This window comes from Acanthochromis polyacanthus, chromosome 7, assembly GCF_021347895.1.
Source record: "Acanthochromis polyacanthus isolate Apoly-LR-REF ecotype Palm Island chromosome 7, KAUST_Apoly_ChrSc, whole genome shotgun sequence".
Lineage (NCBI taxonomy): Eukaryota > Metazoa > Chordata > Actinopteri > Pomacentridae > Acanthochromis > Acanthochromis polyacanthus.
Window position 1 is genome coordinate 40,648,320 of NC_067119.1, and position 27,997 is coordinate 40,676,316.

Sequence of the window (27,997 nt, forward strand, 5' to 3'; positions counted from 1 at the left end):
CAGGTCCTTTATAACTAAGTTTTACTATAATTTTTAGGTTCAAATATTGCTTTCTCCTGCTCATACAGTTTGTTACAGCATGAATTATGAAAAATAAAGTTGACACCAACTTGTGCTAAGATTTAAGATTGTGGGTTAGAATTCATCTTTACTTTTCGGTTTCTTTTTTCTGCATTTACAAACTGAAGACAACACTTGATTCATTTCATTATTTGGCACACCCAAAGCCTCAATTTAATTCACTCATTCCCAAAACAAAAAAGTACAAAAGTTCAAGTCATTCATTCTGCAGTAGAGCTATAAACAGACCTGCATCCAGTAGCAACAGGGAGAGGGTTTAGTGGAGTTTTATGGAGCTCAAACTCAACATTCAGCAGCAATAATACAGAGAAACAGAACTGCAGCTCAGTTAAACAATACAAAATCATCTGTATGTGTCTATAACTTCAATCTGTCATTCTTACATCACAACCCACTCACTCTGGTCATAAATCAGACTTTCCCAGCATATGCACGCTGCCCACATTTTAACTGCGGTGCTTTTAGTGGATAAGTACAGTCGGTGTTCAGCTGCAGACACACCAAATACAAACAAACTGCAGGTCAACATCTCAGAGTCTTTTTGCAGAGAGCTAACAGAAGCAGCAGGAACCAAAAGAGGAGCGAACTGTTTAAACTAACTGGTTCGATTCAGTCTCCTAACACAAGTTCTGGAAACAGAAACACGAGGTTTCATCGTTATTAAACCAGCTGCGTTACCTACAGTGCTGCGACAAAGTCCTTAAGTTTTCTTCTGATTTTAAAGTCTGTATCGACTGAACATGAGATCCGAGCAGCGCTGACACAAAATGGCTGCATTACAATTATTTGAATGTACATTATGTGCAGAATATTTAAAATGTCTCCACTGATTTATCATGTATTATTTTTAATAACAATTCAATTCCTATTTTATTTAGTTTTGCTTCCCGAAAACAAAACCAGAGCGAAGCGGCACTCCAGAGGCCACAGAAAGGGAGTGTTCATTAAAATATATAGTTTAAAACATTATTAATACAAATGTATGCAGCCTGTGGAGGAGTACAAAATAAAATACATTAAAATTAATTTAAAAAACAACCCAAGGCATTCTTCACAGCACTGTAACTTCTTCCCTAATAACAGTATGCTTTACAAAAGCAATAACATGGTACTGTCAGGTTTTTTTTTTTACTTGTCTGTGTGCCATGGAGTGCACAGTGCAGAGTCATGTGCGAGCTACTTGAAAGTGGGGGGCAGATAGTAGGGGTGAAACAGTCTCTCATGTGAGCAGATGTGCAGAGCAGCGTGAGTGTGCATCAGCAGTCGTGGAAACCGAGAGGTGAAGTAGCTGACGAAGCCTTCGGGCAGCTCACCCAGAGTCTCCTGCACCTCCGGCGGCAGCTCATGGTAGTGATGCTTCTGTAATATTCAGGACACAGAAATGCAAAACCACATTAGGCTGCATGAATATAAAGCAAGCAGATTTAATTCAAACACACACTGACCTTATTCCTCATGGCTCTCAGCAGGTCTCTGACTGAGTTTCCTTTATATGTCCTGAACCGCCTCAAGTCTGGAGACCACATGGGGGAAAATGTTACCACAGATTCTGACTGTGTTGTTGTGCTGCACAGGTGTAAACTGTTAAGTGTTTTTGCATGCGTACCTGTCTGTAGAGGAACAGAGATATGCATCCTCCAGTTGGTTCGGACCACTGCTCTTCCTGCAGTTTCCAGTCTGACCACAATTGGACTCTCTGCCGGCTCCTTCTCGATGCGATCACTCACATCCTTTGAACACACGCAGACACAAAAATATTAGAGTCTACAGGCAGAGATGTGAAGCTAAGCAGAAACTCAGGAAAGTATCTGCCACTCAGCCAATCCAGAACCTTGATTTCGTTCTTTCTGAGCCACTCTGGACTTGTTTGTGTACTTTGGGTCATTTTCTTGCTGCATTTTTTAAATTTATTCTTTCTTTATTTGATAGGGACAGTGCACATTAATGAAGGTCTGTTTAGACATCAGTGGAGGTAAATATGCTAGATTATAGCAACAATGCTCATTAACATCTGCAGACCCTAGGCAGGTTAAAAAAAAACAGAGAAAAGACTGAACAGGGATACATAGGATAATAAGTCACAATAAAATCACATTATAAAAATGCTCATGGAGGAATGTTGGTCGTTGGTCCACTCCTGGGAAGGTTCTCCACTGTTCCATGTTTCTCCATTTGTGGATAATGTCTCTCACTGTGGTTCTCTGGAGTCTCAGAGCTTCAGCAATGGCTTTGTAACCTTCCAGACTGATGAATGTCAATGACTTTGTGTCTCATCTGTTCTTGAATCTCTTTAGAATGTGGCATCATGTGCTGCTTTTTCAGACCCTTTAGCTACTTCACAATGTCAGACTGGTTGTGTTTAGTGACATTTAGATCCAACAAGCCTGGCAGTAATCATATGTGAGGGTGGATGGTGAAACTGAACCCAAATGCTGAATGAATTTGGTCATTTGGTAGATTAGTAGCTAAGGGGGCAATTAATTTTTCACATAGAGCAAGATGGGCTGTACGGTATTTTTCCTCCAATAAATCAAGTCATCATCTAAAAACTGCACTTAGTGTTTTCTTGGGTTATCTTTGACCTACATTAAAATTAGTTTGATGATCTGGAACACTTAAGTGTGACAAATATGTAAAAATATTAGATTTCTGGATGCTTTTGGACAGCACTTTATAAAGTTGTATCTTCGTGCATCTGGGACCAAATGAGCACAGAGAAGTGAGTGAACACACCTGGAAAAAGAGAAGCTGCTTCTCTGGGCTCCAGAAGAACGGATGTTTGAGGACGCAGGCGGTGGAGGGCCGAGATTCTGCCTCCGCACTGATCATCTGCTCAGTCAGATCCTGTGCTATGACGTCATCTGACAGGAGAGAGGTACAAATGCTGCTTTCAGGCGAGTCATTTTACTTCAAGTGTGATTTGTTTTGACCTCTCATTACATCATCGGGAGAATTTACTGCAACCGTTCACAGATATTTATTTAACTATCTTTAATTCTTGCAGCTGAACAGAACACCCTCACCATGTATATCCTCCATAAAATGTGAGAGTGAATATTCTCCCGACAAGATGTTGACCTGTCGTCTCAATGCATCTCCAAAGGGGTGCTGCCCCCTGCTGATCACGTAGTAAAACACACAGCCTGCAGAGAACACGTCCACTGCTGCTGTCTGGAAACAGGAGAAACGGAATCATTTTAAATTCAGAGGACAGTTTGAACATTTCAATAGATTTCAGGACTTATAAATGGTTGCAAAGACAAGAAAAGGTCAGAAAAACTTGGCTGTAGCTACAGATTGACCTGGTTTATCATCTTTCGAACTCTCTGTTTGACATGTGTGTGTACATCCTACCGGTTTGTTTCCAGGTGTATCTCGCAGCACCTCTGGAGCGATCCACCCTTCAGTTCCAGGTATTCCTGACCGCAAGGAGAAGCTGCTTCGACCATCTGGGATCTTCTTACAGAGGCCGAAGTCTGAGATGAGAGCTCGGACTCGACCCAGAGCGCTGGGACCGGAGAGGAGGATGTTTCTGGGCTTCAGGTCACGATGGACTGGATGAAGAAAGGATGGAGGTGGGTGGGCAGCAAGGAGGTAAAGAATAGAAAAGTGTTTTAAAAAGTGACATGTATTACATATTTAAGGAATTTGGTGTGCATGTATCTGAGTGTACCACAGACCTATATTGAGTGAATGGAGGTGTGAGAGGCCACACATGGTCTGTTCCAGCAGAGTTATGGGACTCAGCTCAGAAAAGCACGACGGATCCTCCACATACTGCAAGGAATACAGACAAACAATAACAAACACTTGGATTTATTGAGTTTACACTGAAGGCTGAGATGCTAATAACGAGGCCCTGCAGTGCCGACCTGCTGCAGGGTGGCAGCACAAAGTTCGATGGCGATGTAGGTGAAGAGGCGGTCTCTCTCAGTGCAGAAGTATCGGATGACGTTCGGGTGTGTGTCGGACTCTCGGAGAAGCTGAACTTCTCGCTCTGCAACCTCAAAACACTCCGGCAGGATTCGCTTCACGGCCACATGACGTCCGTCAAATTTACCCCTGGAAACCGAAAAAAAATCATCCCAACATTTTAGGCACTAATATGGACGTATGTGGTATGAAGTAGAGTATATCTTATCAGCCCTTCATCCAATCCAAAGGCAAATATGGATTGTGGTTTTCTGTTCTCTGTTTATAATTCATCTGTACTTTACTATATTACTCACTGTGACATGATATACGTTGTGAATTGGTGCTACATACAAAAAATTGAATTGAATTTAATTAAAGCAAGATGCAGTGACCTCAGATTTGTGTTTTTTGGTAGTTTTGATAAGGTTTGCATTTATTCATGTTAACTTCTTCATGTGTTTACGGAATCCAAAGGTAGCTTTGGATTGTTGGGCTCTCTGCTCTTCATTTAAAATTCGTGTTAAGACTCAGGCTAATTGCTGTGAGATGACATATATTGTGAATTTGTGATCTATAAATAAAATGGAATTGAACTGAATCTTAGAATTCCAGAGGTTTGTTATCAAACAGCCAAACTAATGAATATCTGCTGTGTATAATTCAAATCTTTAAGTTCTTTGTGAGCATACCAAGGGTTTGGTTTTATTTTCTACCTGTAGCCGCTGAGATTAATTCTTTTCACTTGAGAGAATGAAGCCTTTGGTCACAGCAGTCACTCTGACATGTCACCGTATGAAAATAATAATTATTAATGAATAATGGCAGATTTGCTATTGCGCACGGTGGTTCACTTGGAGCCATAATGTTATTACATTTGTACTTGCTGCTGTGACAAAACAAACCGATCTCGACATTAATTATCAATCATAGTAGCCATTCGGTCACACGCATACAACTCCAAAATTTAAATAAGCATTATGTGGAATATAGAAAGACTGTGCAGCTGATTCTTCATGGAGAAATGCTCTGCTAAGCAGTCTTTAGAAGCCCCAGTATCTAAAACTTGACATTCAGCTGTCAGCCTAAAGCAGCCATTCCAATTGTTGTAACCCAGAGGCATTGTGTTAATATATTTGCACACCAATAGACACTGTGGACCCGTGAACCTCTCTGATTGGCTGAGTGAACAACTGAGCTACACTCACAGTTCATGGAAGCACCTTCAAACACAAGTAGTTGTAGATTATAAATACAGCAGCTACAGGATGAAAAACAAAGCTTCAAGGGCACCATTTCATTCTTGTCTTCTTCTTAACTTCAATTCCAGTTTTAAAAAGCTGTCCACCATTTTCTAGACTAGACTATAGTGTATTATTTGACCCTGTGCAATCTTGAAATTGCCAACATCTATACAGCTATGAGTATATCGTAGTTTATGAGAGTCCATACAAGTAGTTGCACAGAGCTAGCATCTGCGTAGACCATCTTAACTGATGGATACAATGCAGTGTTGCACCTTCTCAGTAACTCGACTCGCTGTTGGACAGTTTCACTTCCACTCCCTGTTAATTTGTTTGGTTAAGTGCTTAATGAGAACAAGCCAACAGATTGGAAGCGGATGTGGAGAGTGTGTAGGACTGGCTGGTTCCAGTTTTACAGCTACAAGTTAAACAGACGGCTTAGCGTTGCTCCTTCTGACACTCCTTTCTCCACCTCCAGTCAGCCAACCAGCTGTGGTTCACACCTTTGTACAACACTGTTAATAGCATCACGTGGTTATCTATAGCATTTTTCTGTTTGATTTCTTCTCCTCCACTTACAGAGCATGTAACTCTAGCTTGGCTATATTCTGTTTTTCGTATTAGCCCACTGTGAAGCTGTGATGTCCTTTAATAATTGCACAAATTAAACACTTTGAGTGCTGTAATTGTTGTTGGTTGTGCTTGGGAGCTGTGACGAGCAAACAGGTGGTGTGAGTTCCTCTCTAATACACTGTATTATTGTACAGTGCTGGAAAAAAGTATTTGTCTCCCTACAGAAATCTTCTATTTTTGCATATTTGTCACACTTACACACGTGGACAAAATTGTTGGTACCCCTCAGTTAAAGAAGGAAAAACCCACAATTCTCACTGAAATCACTTGAAACTCACAAAAGTAACAATAAATACAAATTTATTGAAAATTAAATCATCAAAATCAGCCATCACTTTTGAATTGTTGATTAACATAATTATTTAAAAAAACAAACTAATGAAATAGGGCTGGACAAAAATGATGGTACCCATAACTTAATATTTTGTTGCACAACCTTTTGAGGCAATCACTGCAATTAAACGATTTCTGTATTTGTCAATGAGCGTTCTGCAGCTGTCAACAGGTATTTTGGCCCACTCCTCATGAGCAAACAGCTCCAGTTGTCTCAGGTTTGATGGGTGTCTTCTCCAAATGGCATGTTTCAGCTCCTTATATGTTCAATGGGATTCAGATCTGGGCTCATAGAAGGCCACTTTAGAATAGTCCAACGCTTTTCTCTCAGCCATTCTTGGGTGTTTTTGGCTGTGTGTTTTGGATCGTTGTCCTGTTGGAAGACCCATGACCTGCGACTGAGACCAAGCTTTCTGACACTAGGCAGCACATTTCTCTCCAGAATGCCTTGATAGTCTTCAGATTTCATCGTACCTTGCACACTTTCAAGACACCCTGTGCCAGATGCAGCAAAGCAGCCCCAAAACATTACTGAGCCTCCTCCATGTTTCACCGTAGGGACAGTGTTCTTTTCTTCGTATGCTTGGTTTTTGAGTCTATGAACATAGAGTTGATGTGCCTTACCAAAAAGCTCCAGTTTGGTCTCATCTGTCCAAAGGACATTCTCCCAGAAGCTTTGTGGCTTGTCAACATGCATTTTTGCAAATTCCAGTCTGGCTTTTTTATGAGTTTTTTTCAGCAGTGGTGTCCTCCTTGGTCGTCTCCCATGAAGTCCACTTTGGCTCAAACAACGACGAATGGTGCGATCTGACACTGATGTACCTTGGCCTTGGAGTTCACCTTTAATTTCTTTGGAGGTTGCTCTGGGCTCTTTGGATACAATTCCAACGATCCGTCTCTTCAATTTGTCATCAATTTTCCTCTTGCGGCCACGTCCAGGGAGGTTGGCTACTGTCCCGTGGGTCTTGAACTTCTCAATAATATGAGCCACTGTTGTCACAGGAACTTCAAGCTGTTTAGAGATGGTCTTATAGCCTTTACCTTTAAGATGTTTGTCTATCATTTTTTTTTCGGATGTCCTGGGACAATTCTCTCCTTCGCTTTCTGTTGTCCATGTTCAGTGTGGTACACACCTTTTCACCAAACAGCAGGGTGACTACTTGTCTCCCTTTAAATAGGCAGACTGACTGATTATGAGTTTGGAAACACCTGTGATGTCAATTAAATGACACACCTGAGTTAATCATGTCACTCTGGTCAAATAGTTTTCACTCTTTTATAGAGATACCATCATTTTTGTCCAGGCCTGTTTCATTAGTTTGTTTTTTTAAATAATTATGTTAATCAACAATTCAAAAGTGATGGCTGTTTTTGATTATTTAATTTTCAATAAATTTTTATTTATTGTTACTTTTGTGAGTTTCAAGTGATTTCAGTGAGAATTGTGGGTTTATCCTTCTTTAACTGAGGGGTACCAACAATTTTGTCCACGTGTGTATATGACCCGATCATCAAATTAATTTCAATATTAGACAAAGACAACCCAAGAAAACAACATGCTGTTTTTAGATGATGATTTGAACCCCTTGACACCGATCGTCACAAATCCACAACCTACCGCTTCCATTCAGACTGTAGCTGAGATAGCGTATCCATTCCCCTGATGTCGGTTTGTGCATATTTAATACGCACCTCGGAACCTTTGCAAGCACTGGTTTCTCGTAGGACCAGTCAGAGTGGGACCGAATTATTATCTATCTGTTATTATTATTATATATCCATGTATCTATGTGCTATGTGTAATAGATAAATTAACAACCATAATTCTAAATAAATTCAGGCGTCAAGGGGTTAATTTTTGAAGGAAAAATGCTGTCCAGGACATCTTGCAATACATGACAAAAGCAACTGCCCCCTAAGCTACCAATCATTTTGGTAGCTAAGGGCCAAATGACCAAATTCATTCAGCAGTTGGGTTCAGTTTCACCATCCACACTCACATATGATTACTGCCAGGCTTGTTGAATATAAACATCACTAAATAGAACTCGTCTGACATTGTGAAGTAGCTAAAGGGTCTGAAAAAGCAGCACATGATGCAAAGTTCCAAAGAGATTCAAGAACAGATGAGAATCAAAGTCATCGACATTCATAAGTATGGAGGGTTACAAAGCCAATGCTTAGGCTCTGAGACTCCAGAGAACCAGTGAGACATTATCCACTAATAGAGAAGCATGGAACAATGGAGAACCTTCCCAGGAGTGGACCAATGACCAACAATTCTCCAGGAGCGTCAACATCTAATCCAGTAGATCACAAAAGAACCCAGACGGACATCTAAAGATCTGCAGACCTCACTGGTCTCAGATAAGGTCCGTCTACATGATTCCACAATAAGGAAGACTCTGGGAGAAAATGGATCCATGGGAGAGTTAAAAGGATCAAACCACTACTGACTGCTGGCTCAAAAAGAACTAAATTAAGGGCGGTTCGTGCTTTAAAATCGACTAAATTAAAACTAGAGAAGTGAACCAGAATTCCTCCATTGTGATGTAAAAGACTAATCACAAGCTGGAACAAACATTTAACTGCAGTAGTTGCTGCCAAGAGACCAATCATTTATTAGGGTCACGGGAGCAATTACTTTTACACGTGGGTGACGTAGATTTTCAATTAATCTTTCATAAGTCATCATTTAAAAACTGCATTTTGTGTTATGTGATTTTTTGTTTAATATTCAATAAATATAAATATCATTTTGATGATCTGGAACATTTAAGTGTGAGAAATATGTAAAAAAGAAGATTTCTGTAGGGGGTAGTTACATTTGCACGACACTGTAAGTCATGACAGGGTTTTCTGGATGGTAGGAACTCAGTTTTATAATATGCTATAGATTATATTTCACAAAAATGTTAACTAATGCATATGCATTTTCCATAAAATATCCAAAACATGAAAATCGTCTGATACAGTCTCAGATTTAAGGTCAGTTGTACAAACAGCTGAAACAGTGTTATCTTTAGATAAATATACTGCACCTGAAGACAAAAGTTCCTGCTGTGCCGTGTCCGAGCACCTCAGCGGTGGTGAAGGAGATTTTTCCCACCTGAACCTCCTCACTGTTTCCCTCTGAAAGACCCAGGAAAAAAGAATAAAGCAAAGGAAAAATAATCTCAATTTACCAGTGCAGGACAGACAATTTGACACTTTCGGATTTGTTTTCCTTGTGCAGATCAAGGACAGAGTATCATATGTTGTGCAAAGACCCTAGAGGCAAATCTTTGAACTGAGGTAATGAGCTATATATAAATAAAAATGATTTGACACAGCTGGGTGTCTTACCTGCTGCGAGGTTTTGCCCAGACGAGCCATTTTTATCTCCATCTGAGGTGCTGTTGTTGTGACTGTGAGGACCAGGTGGAGGGTCTGGAGATGCAGTGAGGGAGTCTAGATATAGAGTAGCGAAGATATACAGTGTGAATTATAACAACTTCTTTCTGTAACCAGCTTAATCAAGCAATAATTAATATATTCAACATTTCTAGGCTTTAAGAAAAACACTGCTTCAACAGTACATCATGGGTTTTAAAGGAAAGAAATGTTTATACACAGCATCATTAAATATGGAGAGAAGAACACGGAGAATTTGTTTTTCAAGTTGCGTACCACTGGAGACGTTTGCGTCCGTAGAAAGGGTCACATCTGAGGAAACCGAGGTCGCCGTCTGAGTGTTTGTCTGCGTGCTGGTCTGCATATTTGTCTGCATTTGCTGGAGACGAGACTCAAAAGCCTCTTCAAGCTGCCTTTGAGCTTTTAGCTGCTGGGCTGCGCGCTGCAGAAACACACGCAGATGCACATCGCATTGAATGCTGGTGTAGTTTAAGAGCACTGAAAATACTGAGGAAGATAAATAAATGAAGATCTTTTTTGAGTGACGTTGTAAAATTTTCCTTTGCAACACAACTGAAAAATAAAACACTGTTATTGCTATTTAATATTTATTGTCATTGTACAGCTGCACACGACAATACAATGAAACTATGGTTAAACAGAATGAAATACATAATAAAACACACTGTAAGAAAATGTATAAATGATATCTAGGAGGTTTAAACCCACGAGGTAGTGTAAGGACAGGTGACAGGATTCTTAGATGTTGGTACAATATTACAAGAATAACGTGAAAGAAAATACGATGAACAAGTTTCATATCGTAATAATAGTACATTCTGCATAATCAGCACAGATCACATTGATGTGCACTGAATTATGCAAACTTTTGTGTAAATAAATACATTTAAAGCTGCTCATTAATCAGAGAGAGAGAGCGATAGATACAGATATAGATACAGATATAATTAGATTAGCGAGTCTGTAGTAGTAGCTGATAAATATATCGTGACTATTGTGTTTTGTTATTGTGCTATTAACTTAACATGACAGAGGATGCAATATCAGTTGTTGTATCGAACCAGACATTCAACAAAAAATTTAGTTGTGAGGATTTCTAGTCCAAGTGCTCCACCTAGAGCAGCTTCAACAGCACAAAGTGAAATGTTGCATTTTAATAAGAGATATCACTCTAACTTTATCCTCAGGTAGAACAACTGCTCCTCTTGTCACTACTGATTACTCCAACCTACACGTGTAAACAACAGCTGAGGATGAAATATTCATACCTGTTCTGTGAGGGATTATCAGTGACATTTCTGTAGGCAGAAGCAGAAGCCGACAATGTGGGCTGAGCAGAACTAGGTGAACCAGAAAATTTCTATCAGGCTCTTTGGATGCTATGTCAGTCAGAAATCAAAGGGTAGTCTCTGTGTCAGAGTGAATCAGAATTGATGTTTCCCACACAGTTTTCCTAAAGGGGTATGCAGTTTGTGACTATTTGTTTATATCCCGAATAAAAAAAACAGTTCCGGAAGGTGCTATGTGTTTTGTTGCAGAAAAATAGAAGAATATATTGATATTACTCAGCCAAATTAGCACATAACAAAGACAGAAGCATAAATTCTGGCCTTCACAGTCTTTTTTTTGAGTGGAATAAAAAACACAATGAATGACTACTTTTGGACAGAGACAGAATTGCTGGTTCCCCTTGTTTCTAGTCTTTGTGTTAAGGTAAGGTACACTGTGTGCGGCATATACGATGCTGTGCAAAAGTATTTGCCCCCCTACAGAAATCTTCTATTTTTTTCATTTTTCTCACACTTAAATGTTCCAGATCATCAAACTAATATTTAGATTTATTGAATGTTACACAAAAATAACCCACAGAATGCAAATTTGTAAATGATGGTTTATTAAAGATTTATTGAAAACCTGTATCACCCGTGTGAAAAAGTAATTGCCCCCCTGAACCTAATAACTGGTTGGTTCCTTGGCAACAACAACTGCAGTTAAATGTTTGTTCCAGTTTGTGACCAGTCTTTTACATCAACATTCTGGTCCACTCTCCTTTCCGGAATAGTTTTAATTTGGTCACATTAGATTGTTTTCCAGCATGAACTGTCCTTTTAAGGTCTTGTCACAGAATCTCAACTGGAGTCAAGTTCAGACTTGGACTGGGACACTCCAGAACCTTCATTTAGTTCTTTTTGAGAAGAACTAAAGAGGTGGACTTGTTTGTGTGCTTTGGCTCTTTGTCTTGCTGCATAAACTATGAGTGTTGAGCTTTACTTCATGAACTGATGGTGGATATTCTCCAGGACGATTTTCTGATAGAGAGCAGAATTCATGGCTCCATCAGTGATGACAAGTCGTCCAGGTCCTCCAACCATCACACTACCACCATGTTTCACTGTTGGTATCATGGCCTTCTTGTGCAAGGCAGTATTAGCTTTAGACCAGATGTAATGGACCCATGTCTTCCAGAAAGTTCCACCCTTGAGTCATCAGTCCACAGGATCCCAAAAGCTCATCCAGATATTTTTGTAAATACCAGATGAACCTTTATGTTCTTTTTGGTCTGTAGTGGTTTGATCCTTGCAACTCTCCCATGGATCCATTTTCTCCCAGAGTCTTTCTTATTGTGGAATCATGAAGACGGACCTTAACTGAGGTCAGTGAGGTCTGCAGATCTTTAGATGTTTGCCTTGGTTCTTTTGTGACCTCTTTGATTAGATGTCAATACTCTTGGAGAAATGTTGGTCATTGGTCATTTAAAAACTGCATTTTTCTTGGGTAATCTTTATCTTATATTAAAATTAGTTTGATGATCTGAGACATTTATGTGCGACAAATGTGCAAAAATAGAAGATGTCTGTGATGGGGGCAAATATTTTTTCATGGTACTGTACATACAGTATCTATTGCCTGCTCACGAGAGTGGTGTTGTTCTCCTCATCTAACTCTACAATAACATTAAATCTACATTTTTCAGAGACTTTCCAAATATTCAGTTGCATTTTAAAGGCATAACACACATAAACTTACAGTGGGATATGTGAGTGCGAAGGCGAGCCATCCTCCCAGCAGCAGTGTCAACACAGCCAGCGTCAGACGGTCCTGAGTCATGTAGACTGGCAGCACCGTGGCCGGCCTCTGAGCCTGTCCTGATGTGCTCCCATCAGCGCCTCCTTTGTTAGCATTAACGTCGCTATGGCCACCAGCAACTGTCTGAAACTGAAGGACGAGAGGAGATAATGAGAGAAGGATTCACTTGTTTTCTACTCTGTTTACATACTCTGGTCTCTGTGAAGCAGTTTGTGTTCAGAATGGTTCATTTAATAATTTATGACAATGCTTTTGGTCTCTGGCGCAGCTTGAAGCAGGCTGCTATGAAGAATAATAGCCTGCCAAATAAGGATACAGACTGTGACACAAGCATTTGTGACTCACGTAGCGCTCGTGGTAGTATGAGGCAGGGGAGGCAGAGGATCGAGGGGGGATGACCGCCTCACCAGAGCGCTGCAGGCTGACTGGGAAATCCCTCAGCATGGTGGTGTGGGCTACTGGAGGGAGCTCATGGTGGCCTACAGCACAGAAACACACAGATAAAATGCATTTACAGAACCGTTCTGGGTGTTATTCCTTCCTATTTGTCTTGTCTTTTAACAAGTCACAATCTCTGAACTATTTCTACTCTGAAATTTGTTGTCCCCAAAGTGCGATCTGAACCGGCCAAGAAACATTTAGGTTTTTGGAATAAATTACAGTCTACCTTGTCTGTGTGCAAGTATTTAATGTTGTTAGTTTTATCTGTTGTTTATTGTTTTTAATGTGACCATGTCTCCCTTGTAAAGGAGATCTCTGATATCAGTGGGGCTAATCTGCTTAAATAAATGTTTAAAAAAATGCATTTACAGCTGTGTGAGCATCTGTCTGTAAGTGCTGCTGTCACTATCTGTTCAATACATTAAAGAATGACAGAGGGATTTTTTAAGGGGATTTTTTTGCAAACTTTTCTCCAAATCCTGCATTCTAGCTTCTACAAAAACAGTTCAGTTTAGGAGGAAATTGCACATCTGGTGTAATTGTGGTTGCATTCTGCTGCTACTCTGAATTTTTCTGGTACTGTTATTTTTTGTCTTGCTACATGTTATTTACATATATCTATTTTTATATAAATATGTGTGTATATATTTTTTTTCCCCCTGGATTTTATTTATGTATTTATGTCAGTGTGGTATTTATATAAGGGAAAAGACAATGCATCATGGCAATAAAACTGATTTTGATTAACACGTCCTCAGCTAAATATAAACTTGTGGATGCTGCAGTTTTTGGAAGTGCTGATTGGGATTTGTCAGTATTAATTAACTATCAGGTTAATCAGAATATGTTTACTGAACTTAATAATTAACCACTTTAAAAACCACATCTCCATACATTTCTCCAAACATAATGGCCCTATTCATGTGCAACATTATTATGCTCATTTCACTTCTGTTTTCAAACCAACAAGCTCAATATAACTTCTGTAGGGGAGAGTGGGGTAAGATGAGCCTGTGAGTTAGCTGGGCCATCCCTTGTTTCTAGAAAACCATGAAAGAAATTGGTGATATGACCAGATATTTTTGAAGAGATATCCGTAGTACTCTCCCAGTGAAGACAAGGAGTGCATGGAGTAATAAAGAGGCACATTTTTGTTAACAAAACAGTTCTGTCAAAGTAAATTTTTCATGTTTATGGTTTTATGAGTGGTGTTTCTGAACAATTATTGAGAAACTATTTACACACGTGTCAGTGCATTAGCAAGCTACAATGTGAGGCTGAACTGTTAGCATGAAATTAGCTCTGAACTGCCTGGATGAAGCACTTCTGTTAAAATGGTGCCAGTGGGATTAGTTGAGGCAGAAGGCCAGGAATAAGTTAAATATTGGTAAATAATTACATTACTGTATTTCTATTTTGTGTTTTTACATTTCTCTTGCTGTAGGAGGAGTAAAGAATGGGAAGCTCATATGTCAGGTGGCAGAAGAAGATCCGACAGAAAGACTTTAAAGTGACTCGTGAACAAAAAAAACCCAGATAAGGAACCAGAACAGGGTTCAAGAGAGCAGGATATGCCCACCAGGTCTTAGATGAACAAATGGAGACAGATCTTGAGGTACAAAGTTTTTAATTTTACTTCAACGCAGCTAGTGGCATAATTTCCCGACATATTTTCTCCAAAGGCTCAATTTATCCCTTGCTGGGGGCAAGTTAAGTTAGGAAAACATTTTTTGTGAAAAGCCATATTTTAAAAACTATTCAGTTTAGATGCAAACCGATTATTCCCAGGGATGCCCCACATCCTGAAGTGTATGTACATGTTTTATTTTTAGACATACTGTCATGCCACTTTATTTTTTCCTGTATATAAAGTGAACTTGAGAAAATATGCAAAGAATTCAAGGTTATTTGTGCTGTAATGTACTCATGCAAATAGCATCAAAACAACAAAACAACCCTAATTCTTGCACAAGAAAGTACAGATGGCTCTGTGATGTGTTAGTACCACTTGTGTACACAGTAGGTGCATTTACTTTCAGCAAGAACTTTAATTAGATAATTTACAGCCCTTAATCTGGTTCGAGCAGCCGTACAGCTTTGAAGGAAAGTTTATTTCTTTATTTTTGACGTGTCATGGCAGCTGAAGGAAGCTATCTGCAGGCTGAGTGAGTTTGTATGTTTTTACCTATCAGCAGCCAGTGGTTCTTGTGGCTGTTTGTGCTTCCTGGTGGATAACGCACATCAGTCGACGGTGTGATCTCGCACTCTCCTCTCTCTCTGACTGTCACTTCAGCCGTCACTGGGCCTTCGATGCGAGCCAAGGTCAGTCCCCGAGGCTGTCATGGCAACAGAAAGCACAAACCAGTCACATAAATGCCTGTTTTATTATCATTATCGTCTCCTTACTGCACTGACTCACATGATGAGATTCACTGTAATAGTGTTCTGTTAAAACAACAGCAAGTATTAATACAAATTACAGATTTAAACTCACCACTAACGAGACTCCTTGGTGGACAAGGGAAGTCGAGGCATAGAGGTGGGAATCCAGCTTTCCTACATAGAGTGTGGGTCTGAAGGAAACAACAGCTGGGTTATTTCTTCAGCTAAAGTTGGGTTTTCAGTTGTTTTAGTTGCACGCTTGTTTGTATAGCAAGTGGAGCGAACAGACTGGTCTCAGGACGATAGTTAACTGAAGTTCGAGAATTAAACTATTATCAGTTTTCTTTGAGAACTGTAAATCTGAGGCATGAACTTCATCTTCAGTGATAGAAAATGACATTTTCTTTATGACACTAGCACAGAAAAAGCTTTAAAGATGGTAATTACAAAAATCACATAAAAATACATTTCAGCTAACAGTTGAATCAGTTTTGCAAATTAGTTCCCAACAGCAAATCAAACAAAGACATAACATGTGACCTTTAGAAAATACCAAATCAGGGAAATGTCTCAGGTCAATGCTCGCTCTGTCGCCATGTTTCCTGTCACACTGTCATTATCCAATTAAAGTAAGATAACAGAAAACAACTTGGGGGGGATCTCCTTGATTCTAGGGTGTTAAGTGTGACCATTTAACACAATCCTCAGGTTCACTGCATTGTCCTTTCCTCTCATCTCGTCATCTTTCTGCTGATGTGGTAAACAGCATGAATGAGCTGCAGTTTGTGTTCTTGCTTGTAGGATGTGGATGTTGAAATGTGATAATAGAACCTGCGGCATCCTGATAGAGATAAAGACTCAGCAGTTCTTGGCAGCTCCCTCAAGTTAATTTAACTTATGAGAAAACCTTGTCATATGCCATTGTTTAAATCTACAAAAACAGCAAATAGCAGCCAACTAGGGAAACTGTTTAACAAAGTATAAGAGCTTCCAAGTTATAATTCCAATGAATGACCATCAGTAAGCAGCCCACACAGAAAGTATCACCTCAGGAAAAACAGAACAAGCTTTTCATCTTCCACATGCAAGCAGGAAGACAAATGTATTCAATTTCTCTTACACTAGTTGTGCTTGTGCACTGGCTTGTTCCTTCACAAACTGATAACTCCACTTCAAAGTGGAGTGTGCGTCTGTCTGGTCGCTGGCAGAGGAAAATGTGAGGAAGCGTAGCGTTTCCATGGCGAGGGACAAGTGAGGGGCGTGTCTCAGTGAGTCACCGGAGTACAGGTAGACGCCGATGACAGGCGAGCCAAAGTTCTGACTCCACAGGACATCACCTGGAGAACCAAATAGCACAACATTTACAATAGTTCTAGAAAGTAGAGACAAAACATTGACCACTCACACACATAGAAGTAATAAAATATTTAGAGTAAAAACCACACACCTCCCCCTACCTGACTCTCTGTCTACTGTCACAACAAGACCGTCACCACTTGATACCAGGTGGGCCATTTCTGGAGGAAAAGCAGCAGGTTGGTTTAAAAGTTGAAATACAACACTTTGGATTTCTGTTTAGTGAGTTCCACTTTTTCTGGAAGTTTTCAAACATTTAACTAGGTACCACTAAAAGAGCAGAAACCTCCAAGAACCCCTGCACAATCCACTAGATTTGACATTTAGACAGAGATCTTTTGTTTTTATTTGTCACATTAAAATGTTCCAGATCATCAAACTAATATTCAGATTTATTGAATATAAGGCAGAGGTAACCAACAAAACACAAAATGCAGTTTTTAAATGGTGATTTAATGAAGATTCACTGACTCTTCACTGACAATCCATATGTGTAATAGTAACTGCCCCCCTGAACCTAATAATCGATTGGTCCTTTAGCAGAAACTGCAGTTAAATGTTTGTTCCAGCTTGTGAACAGTCTTTTACATTACCAGAGAGGAATTCTGGTCCACTGTTCTCTGCAGACTAGTTTTAATTCTGTCACATTAGATGATTTTCCAGCATGAAGTGTCCTTTTAGGGTCTTGTCACAGAATCTCAGTTGGATTCAAGACCGGACTTTGACTCAGCCACTAAAGAACCTTAATTTAGTTCTTTTTGAGCCAGGAGTAAGTAGTGGTTTGATCCTTGCAACTCTCTCATGGATCCATTTTCTCCCAGAGTCTTCCTTCTTGTGAAATCATGTAGACGGATCTTAACTGAGGCCATTGAGGTCTGCAGATCTTTACATGTTCATCTGGGTTCTTTTGTGACGTCCTTGATTAGATGTGGACGCTCTTGGAGAACTGTTGGTCTCTGGTCCACTACAGGAAAGGTTCGTCACTGTTGCATGTTCCTCCATTTGTGGATAATGTCTCTCACTGTGGTTCTCTGCAATAACTTTGTAACCCTCCAGATTGATGAATGTCAGTGGCTTTGTTTCTCATCTGTTCTTGAATCTCTTTAAAACATGTCATCATGTGCTGCTTTTTGATCCCCTTTAGCTACTTCACAATGTCAGACAGGTTCTATTTAGTGATGTTTAGATTCAACAAGCCTGGCAGTAATCATAAGTGAGTATGGATGGAGAAACTGAACCCAACTGTTGAATGAATTTGGTCATTTGGTAGATTGGTAGTAAAGGGTCCAATTACTTTTCCACATAGGGCAAGATGGGCTGCAGGACATTTTTCTTTCAATAAATGAAATCATCATCTAAAAACTGTGTTTTCTTGGGTTATCTTTGTCTCATTTTAAAATCAGACTGAAGATCTGAAACATATACAAAAAAAAGATTTCTGTAGAGGGGTAAATATTTTTTCACAGCACTGCACATCTTTTAAGTGTTTATCTGCATCAAAATGCACACCGACAGACATGTGCATCATTTTTTTCTTCAGAAAGTGTAGTAGTTATAAGCATAAATGCTTTATCATTAAAATGTTTGGGACATTCTGCAAAAGCAAATAATAAAGCCTTTGAAACAGCAGTTAGATAATAAACATTCAGTTATTCAGTTATGTTGACTTAAATGTTGCACTAAAGCAGTTAGATCTACAATGGTGTATTTTTTCATGTCATACTCCAAAGACAGTTTTTTCTTATGCAGTCATGTGGTGCAGGGACGTACTGTAGTCTTGTTTCTCATCATAAGGAGGAGCTGAGTAATCGTTGTACGTGGCGTTCCAGCGCAGCTCTTGTGTCTTGGTATCAAACATGGTAACCACGTATTCTGGAAAACAAACAGGAATGCTTTTAAACCATTGAACCTCAGCCACATGTGTGCAGCTGCCTGTGTGACGTACCTGTTCGTCCTATGTAGAGCAGAGGGGTGTTGGGACAGATAGATTCAGAGGAGGAGGTGGTTAAACTGGTTTGCTTCTCGCCTGTTTCAGGATCAACCACAAACCACACGTCCTGCTTTTTACCTGCGCACGCACACAAACACACACAGACCATTGACTTTCTTCAATGATGGCAGCTCTAATGAAGGACAACACTAAATGCCTTACAAAAATAAAAAATGCAATAAAACACTGCAAATAACACCCTAGTTATCAATAAAGGACTCTAAAACACAGTGATTGAGGATCTGAGGAAATGTTGTCCTATTTACCACATGAAATGAGGAAACGACAGATGAGATAAAAAGAAATGTACATATGTATGTATGTTTGTATATATACACGTGGACAAAATTGTTGGTACCCCTCAGTTAAAGAAGGAAAAACCCACAATTCTCACTGAAATCACTTGAAACTCACAAAAGTAACAATAAATAAAAATTTATTGAAAATTAAATAATCAAAATCAGCCATCACTTTTGAATTGTTGATTAACATAATTATTTAAAAAAACAAACTAATGAAATAGGGCTGGACAAAAATGATGGTACCCATAACTTAATATTTTGTTGCACAACCTTTTGAGGCAATCACTGCAATTAAACGATTTCTGTATTTGTCAATGAGCGTTCTGCAGCTGTCAACAGGTATTTTGGCCCACTCCTCATGAGCAAACAGCTCCAGTTGTCTCAGGTTTGATGGGTGTCTTCTCCAAATGGCATGTTTCAGCTCCTTATATGTTCAATGGGATTCAGATCTGGGCTCATAGAAGGCCACTTTAGAATAGTCCAACGCTTTTCTCTCAGCCATTCTTGGGTGTTTTTGGCTGTGTGTTTTGGATCGTTGTCCTGTTGGAAGACCCATGACCTGCGACTGAGACCAAGCTTTCTGACACTAGGCAGCACATTTCTCTCCAGAATGCCTTGATAGTCTTCAGATTTCATCGTACCTTGCACACTTTCAAGACACCCTGTGCCAGATGCAGCAAAGCAGCCCCAAAACATTACTGAGCCTCCTCCATGTTTCACCGTAGGGACAGTGTTCTTTTCTTCGTATGCTTGCTTTTTGAGTCTATGAACATAGAGTTGATGTGCCTTACCAAAAAGCTCCAGTTTGGTCTCATCTGTCCAAAGGACATTCTCCCAGAAGCTTTGTGGCTTGTCAACATGCATTTTTGCAAATTCCAGTCTCGCTTTTTTATGAGTTTTTTTCAGCAGTGGTGTCCTCCTTGGTCGTCTCCCATGAAGTCCACTTTGGCTCAAACAACGACGAATGGTGCGATCTGACACTGATGTACCTTGGCCTTGGAGTTCACCTTTAATTTCTTTGGAGGTTGCTCTGGGCTCTCTGGATACAATTCGAACGATCCGTCTCTTCAATTTGTCATCAATTTTCCTCTTGCGGCCACGTCCAGGGAGGTTGGCTACTGTCCCGTGGGTCTTGAACTTCTCAATAATATGAGCCACTGTTGTCACAGGAACTTCAAGCTGTTTAGAGATGGTCTTATAGCCTTTACCTTTAAGATGTTTGTCTATAATTTTTTTTCGGATGTCCTGGGACAATTCTCTCCTTCGCTTTCTGTTGTCCATGTTCAGTGTGGTACACACCTTTTCACCAAACAGCAGGGTGACTACTTGTCTCCCTTTAAATAGGCAGACTGACTGATTATGAGTTTGGAAACACCTGTGATGTCAATTAAATGACACACCTGAGTTAATCATGTCACTCTGGTCAAATAGTTTTCAATCTTTTATAGAGGTACCATCATTTTTGTCCAGGCCTGTTTCATTAGTTTGTTTTTTTTAAATAATTATGTTAATCAACAATTGAAAAGTAATGGCTGTTTTTGATTATTTAATTTTCAATAAATTTTTATTTATTGTTACTTTTGTGAGTTTCAAGTGATTTCAGTGAGAATTGTGGGTTTTTCCTTCTTTAACTGAGGGGTACCAACAATTTTGTCCACGTGTGTATACACACAAAAACACACACACACTAGGTGAGATGAAACTAAATAAAATAAGATAAAATTAAATATCTATTATTAAAATACAGGTAGAAACAGAAGTCAAAGCTTATAGAGGTGCATCACATAAAATTAGAATGTGGTGGAAAAAGTTTGATATTATTCATCAGACATTGCTCAAAGCAATAAACAAATATTTATTCTAGACTCAATACACATAAACAGAAACATTTAAAGCCTTTATTTGCTTTAACGTTGATGACAACAGCTTACAGAATAAGAAATAATAAAAAAATAAAGCACTAAAATGTACATAAAATAGACAAAAAATATACAAATAGGAAAATCAGTAAATACAATTAGTTTTAAGGAGAGAAATAAGGAAATAAATCAAACAAAAGCCTGATTATTGGAAAAACCAGAACCACTTTATATTTAAATGAGGAAAATAAAGCAAACATTTGGATGAAGTTGGGTTTAAGATAAATTCGGTTTAAGTTGAGATTAGACATAATGAATATATAATGAGTGTAAATGGTGGGAAAAGTTCAATATTTTTCATCAGACATCGCACAAAGTGAAAAATATTTATTGTAGATTCAGTGCACACATAAAGTGAAATGTTTAACAGACCGACCGTGTTCCTTGGCAGAGTAACAAATAAAGGCTTCAAACATTTCACTTTATGTGTGCACTGACTCTACAATAAATATGTTAATCTGTCTTTCTGTGAGCAATATTACTCAAAAATAGATAATAATACAATGGATTTGGATGAAATCTTCAGGGAAAGTCAGAAATGATACAAGGACCAACTGATCAGATTTTGGCAGTGATGTGGCTTATAGTCTGGATCTACAGATTTGTGAAAACCTTTCTATCATTGTGATATAGCGGTACAGCATCACTGTAACCATGACAACAACCTACTGACGATCACATGATTGCGATCCTACTACAAATCCACTGTAGCGGACTGACTGGGACTTATCCGTCGGAAATGATACAAGGACTGAGCAGCCTTGGCAGAGTACTGAGCTCTCTGAGTGCTTTTCTTGTTTTAACTTTAGTAATAACGGCTTACAGAATAAGAAATGCTAAAAATTAAGCAATAAATTGTACATCAAATAGACTAAAATATGTATAAAGGCAAATAAAAAAGAAATCATTAAACAAAAATAAAACTAAGAAGAGTACTAAATAACTAAAATCTAGTAAATCAATCAAAAGCCGGAGAGCAAAAGCAGGAACAGGTTAGAATAAAATGAGGAAAATAAAGTTAAAGTTATGGTGAAGTGGGGTGTGTGTGTGTGTGTGTGTGTGTGTGTGTGTGTGTGTGTGTGTGTGTGTGTGTGTGTGTGTGTGTGTCTGTCCACCACTCCCATATTTACCCACTGAGGGTGGCAACTGGTAACAGAACAGGGCAAACACTTAAGACAAGCACAGAGACGCTCGTGAACGCGCACACACACACACACACACACACACACACACACACACACACACACACACACACACACACACACACACACACACACACACACACACACACACACACACACACACACACACACACACACACACACACTCTAACTGTCCTACCTGTGTAGAGAACGCCGTCAGAGCTTCGGCAGGGAGCTGACTGAACCAGCTCTGGGATGGTGAAAGGCAGTTTCTGCAAACACATCAAAAACAACAAGGTCATAAAGTGACAACAAGAACACAGAATACAACACAAACAGAGCTCCTTACCATCAAACCTTCCTTGTGCTTCCCACCAAGCACATACAAACTGCCATCATTGGGGTCTGGTAGGAAGCCTGGCCTATTAAAAACATACATATAAGACTGCTGGTTGAATACAATGAACATAATGGCATCAAAAAAAGATAATTGCTGTGAGAAAATTGCAAAGCTGTAGTCCAATCGATGAAATGAGATTTGAAGTGTAGGTAAGAGCTATTTTGGCAGAATAACAATAGATATCTTTGACTTTTTAATTTACAAGCAACATCTGTTTTTGTGATTCATCCCTCACAAGTTCAAAGGACTTAGGATCAAGAGTTGCTGATTTGCACAAAGCTGGAAAGATAATGTCAGAGTGTTTCAGTGTTCAGAATTCAGAATTTTCCTACAAGCGCTTTAAATGTTTAAGCAATGTGTTCAATGAAGAAACAGGATTAAGACTGTATGCATATTAGCTGAAGCACATTGTGCTTGTCTGTAACTGTAGCTTACATGAAGATCAGATCACATTTTTGACTATTTAACACACAAAAAACAATGATTCCAGCTATTATTGTGGGGTTTTTTTCTACTTCCGTATGTTTTCAGCATTACTGGATAAATTGCATAAAAGAGTGCTTTAGTAGCTTAGTTTTTTGTTTCTTTCACACAATCCTATCATAAACTGAATACAATAAAATAAAAGAAGAAGCCTTATTGTCATTAAATGGCAGCACAGGGCAGGAACACAACAAAATGTCAAAAAAATAGTCTAAAAGTAATTAAATCTCTTTTTTTCCTCCCATCATTTTTATTTTCCCTCCAACCAGCTGCTGGCAATTCCCACCCTGATCATTATTCAGAAAGAAACTTCCTCATATTTTCGTGTTTTATTAGTATATAAGTTACTTTTTCTAGTGGAAGGTTTGATATCATTTGTTTCATTCAGAGTGTAATAGTTTTCCACAACAGAGCTGTCATCTTTTCAGCATTTAGAAAGCTGAGGTTCATCAATATTTATGCAAAAGTATTTGCCCCCCTACATTGATCTTCAACTACAGGAGCTGATCGTCCAGTTCCTGACTACTAATCTAGTGTTTATATTTATTGAATATTAGAAGAGATAACCCACAAAACACAGTTTTTAAACTATGCATTGTTAAAAATTTATTGAAAACCTATATCACTCGTGTGAAAAAAATTGCCCCCCTGAACATGACAGCTGGTCGGTCCCTTGGCAGCCACGACTACAGCTAGATGTTTGCTCCAGCTTGTGATCAGTCTTTTACATCACCATGGAGGACTTCTGGTCTACTGAGGTTCATCAAGATTTGTTCATTTTATTGTGTTATTTTAGATATAAACCAAGTACAAATAATTTAGCGTCAAACGATTTTTCAAATAATCTTCTCACTAGCAGCTCTGACCTCTTACCAAAACATTTTAATCTTTCTGCTGTGTTCCTTTAGCCTCTGTGTCTTTAGTGCATGTACTTGGTATATTTTTATGGAGATGATTTGCACAAGTTACGTATGTTTGGATTAGGCAGTTATACTGAATTAGTCTGAGCTGTGCTGCAGTTTCCAGATCATATTATAGAATTCAGATGATTGTTATTTATGTTTAAAACGATTAGATTTCTATTTAAATAAGATATTATCTGCACCAAAGCAAACAACAGAACAAATTTATGCGACTTTTTAAAAACCGTCTGTTATAAATGCATTTCAGTCCATAGCACAAAAACACTGCAGTTCAACACGTAGCTCTTTTTGTGTGATACTTACTCTGTGAGGTAGACGGGCACTTGAATAATGGGATCTGAAAGAATCAGAAAGAACAATTTCATGAGGATCATTTCAAAGTCATAATATGTTAACAGTATCTGCCTCTGTGCATGTTTGAACCTTCTCTTAAGGTCCACTTGATGTCTCCTGACTGTTTGGAGACGGCATGCAGGCTGCCGTCCAGCGTTGAGACAAACAGAAGGGACTCTGGGAGGGTGACGGATCTGACCCCTCCAACCTGAAGGGTCGCCAGAAAGCAGACATAGAGAGGGAGGGAGAAACGTTAGGCCAGCTGTCTGACAGGGAGCTCAGTCGTGTCATGTATCCCGGATTTCAACATAGCAGTGTGTGTTTGCGGGTGTGTGTGTGTGTGTGTGTGTGTGTGTTTATGAGAGTGGGTGTGTCCGGTCTGGCAAGAGTTGATCGTCCAGGCCTGCAGAGTTTCTGCTCCAATAACTGTTCCTCATTTAGCAGGATATCCTTATTTACCAAATCTACACCCTGCACTGATGGCTCGTCTGAATGCATGTGTTCATACTATATTTTATTATTTTATTGCATGCTCATGGGAATAAAAACTTCTTTCCACAGTCTGTGGGGACTCATATCTTACCATACACCACACAATTGTAGTTTTAGTAGTAAGTATACTTGAATTTATTAGAGTAAAGAACATATTTTTTGCTTTTTGCACCATTCTCACTTTGGCAATTGTCGTTTACACTAGTGTGTAGATTTTTTTTCTAGACGTGCAAAAGTCTCTATTTTTTTCTATAGTTATTTTATTATGCTCTTTCCATATTCCTAGAGCAACACCAACAGCAAAAACTAAATTCCTTGCATGTTGTGTACATACTTGGTCATTAAAGCTGAGTCTGATCTACTGAAAACGCAACTGCTATAACTGCTACATACACTACTGTTCAAAAGTTTGGGATCACCCTGGTAATTTCATGTTTTCCATGAAAACTCACACTTTTATTCATGTGCTAACATAACTGCACAAGTGTTTTCTAATCATCAGTTAGCTTTTCAACACCATTAGCTAACACAATGTAGCATTAGAACACAGGAGTGATGGTTGCTGGAAATGTTCCTCTGTACCCCTATGGAGAGATTCCATTAAAAATCAGTCATTTCCAGCGACAATAGTCATTTACCACATTATCAATGCTTAGAATGTATTTATGATTAATTTAATGTTATTGAAAAAAATGCTTTTCTTTCAAAAAATAATAACATTTCGAAGTGATCCCAAACGATTGAATGGTAATGTACATACATACAAACACAGCATTATCTAACATACAGACAGCTTAAGCAGCCTCTCACACACTCAGCTACTGTAAAAGAAAAATCTGTAAGAAATCCCCTCACATACAATAACTACATCAGAACAGTGAGCAACTAAAGCTCGTTCCAATTATCTTAAATACTAAATAATTAAAAATTGAAAGTACATGCAGGTCATCAATCAATCAATCAATCAATCAATCAATCATTTGCTCACTCAGTCCATCAATCAGACTGTATTTATGTAGTAGTTTTCATACAAACAAAAATGCAACAAAAAGTGATTTAGAAAAATAAAAAACTGCAATAAAACAGCTCAAACAACCCCCCATAGTCAAGTTGTCAATAAAGGAAACACAGTGACTGAGCAAACGCTAGCCAATTTAACACATGCAATGAGGAAACGAGATGAAGTGAAGTAAAATAAAATAAGCACGACAGAGAACAAAAATCGAAACATTTTTTAGAATGAATGCAAATGGTGGAAAAGGTTCAATACTTTTCATCTGACATTGCTCACAGTAAAAATAATATATATTCTAGACTCAGAACACATAAACTAAAATGTTTCAAGCCTTTATTAGTTTTGATGATAATGGCTGACAGAATTAGAAATTATAAAATTGAAGTAATAAACTGTACATTAAATAGACTTATCTGCTATACTGTTTACACTTTGCCTCGTGTGTGTGTGTGTCTGTGTGTGTGTGTATATATATGTATATATATATATATATATATATATATACACACACACACACACACATATATATACATGCAAAATGGCCAATGAAAAGAATGTACAAATGTTAAAGTGAAATGATAAAAAGGAAGTAATAAGGATAATAATAAAGAAATAAAATCCATTAAAATCAATAAAATTCTGACAAAGTAAAAGCAGGAACAGGTTATATTAAAATTAGGAAACTAAAGCTAAGGTTAGGTTTGAGTTGAGATTAGATAATGTTATAACACTATAACATAATTTACTGGTGGAAAATGTTATATATCTATAGATAGATAGATATACTCAATTATTTCAAGTTTTAACTGTAAATAGGTAAATAAATAGTGAAATCAATAAATAAAGTCCTTAGTTGTATAGAGAGTAATAAATAAAGAAGCTCTATAGAAATCGATCTGACTAAAAGTAAAATCAAGAATAGGTTATATTAAGATGAGGGAAATAAAGTTAAGGTTAGGTTAAATTGAGATGAAATAATCTTATTATGAATTTAAATGGTGGAAAAAGTTCAATATTTTTTTATATCATATAGATAGATAGATAGATAGATAGATAGATAGATAGATAGATAGATAGATAGATACTGAGAAATGTCCTTAATTTTGAAAGAAAACCAATTTTTTTTGATGAGGATAACATTAAATTAATCACAAATCCAGTCCAGACATTGTTAATGTGGTAAATGACTATCATAGCTGGAAAAGGCTTATTTTGTAATGGAATATCTTCATAGGGGTACAGAGGAACATTTCCAGCAACTATCACTCTTGTGTTCTATTAAAATATATTAATATATTAAAATTAGGAAAATAAAGTTGACTTTAAGTCGATATTAGTGTGTGTGTGTGTGTGTGTGTGTGTGTGTGTGTGTGTGTGTGTGTGTGTGTGTGTGTGTGTGTGTGTGTGTCCACCAATATTTACCCACTGAGGGTGGCAACTGGTAACAGAACAGGATAAGTAGGAGGCAAACAGTGAATCAAGACAAGCACGGAGACCCTCGTGAACGCGCACGCCCCCCCCCCCCCCCCCCACCACCACCACCACACACACACACAGTATTGACTTTCTTCGGGCACGGAACTAAACACTTTATATGATGGCAGCTCTACCGGAGCCTGAAATAGCCACGGATGCCAGCGGCGCATAAATAGCAGAACCAGAACTCACGGCGCGTCCACAACAACTACAACAACACAAACGAACACACAAAGTTCACCTGGACCAGTCTTCCCTCCCAGGACAACAGCAGCAGAGCCAACAGCAGGCGGCCCACAGCCCCGGTGACCCCCACAACACTCATTACTCCGGACGAAGCTACCAAACTAGCCACAGAGGTCAAACTCCTCCATCTGTGGAGGAGCTAGCAGCGGAAGTTTTATGGCGGCTGAAGCCGGAGCGGGACGAGGACAAACACAGAGGGAAGTCAGAGCTCGTAGCGGTGCTTTACATCCATGACAACCACGGTGTCACTTCTCCCGTCGCCGCTTCGCATTTCCGTGTTGGGACGGAACCGGTGACGTCAGCAGGGAAACAGTCAAGCAACGCGGTGGGCAGGACCTGCCTGTGTCCCCCACCGCCCTCTGAGCCGAGTGACGGGAGCCTCGACCAATGAGA

The 27,997-nt window shown here is 38.9% G+C and overlaps 1 protein-coding gene across 1 annotated transcript; it reads right to left on the bottom strand.

The window, feature by feature from the left end:
• Window positions 1–199: 199 nt before the first annotated feature.
• On the bottom strand, window positions 200–27,896 carry ern2 (endoplasmic reticulum to nucleus signaling 2). Its single transcript, XM_022203725.2, has 24 exons — window positions 27,600–27,896; window positions 24,466–24,583; window positions 24,346–24,379; window positions 22,586–22,658; window positions 22,436–22,508; window positions 18,829–18,951; window positions 18,654–18,755; window positions 16,985–17,044; window positions 16,648–16,864; window positions 15,640–15,718; window positions 15,331–15,481; window positions 13,050–13,183; window positions 12,645–12,833; window positions 9,873–10,038; window positions 9,549–9,653; window positions 9,245–9,335; window positions 3,954–4,143; window positions 3,762–3,858; window positions 3,436–3,635; window positions 3,105–3,252; window positions 2,815–2,942; window positions 1,688–1,811; window positions 1,527–1,594; window positions 200–1,440 (listed from the first exon to the last, which is right to left on the bottom strand). The coding sequence occupies exons 1-24, from the start codon at window positions 27,681–27,683 to the stop codon at window positions 1,258–1,260; spliced, it is 2,937 nt and encodes a 978-aa protein (XP_022059417.1). The 5' UTR covers window positions 27,684–27,896; the 3' UTR covers window positions 200–1,257.
• Between the last annotated feature and the right edge of the window lie 101 nt (window positions 27,897–27,997).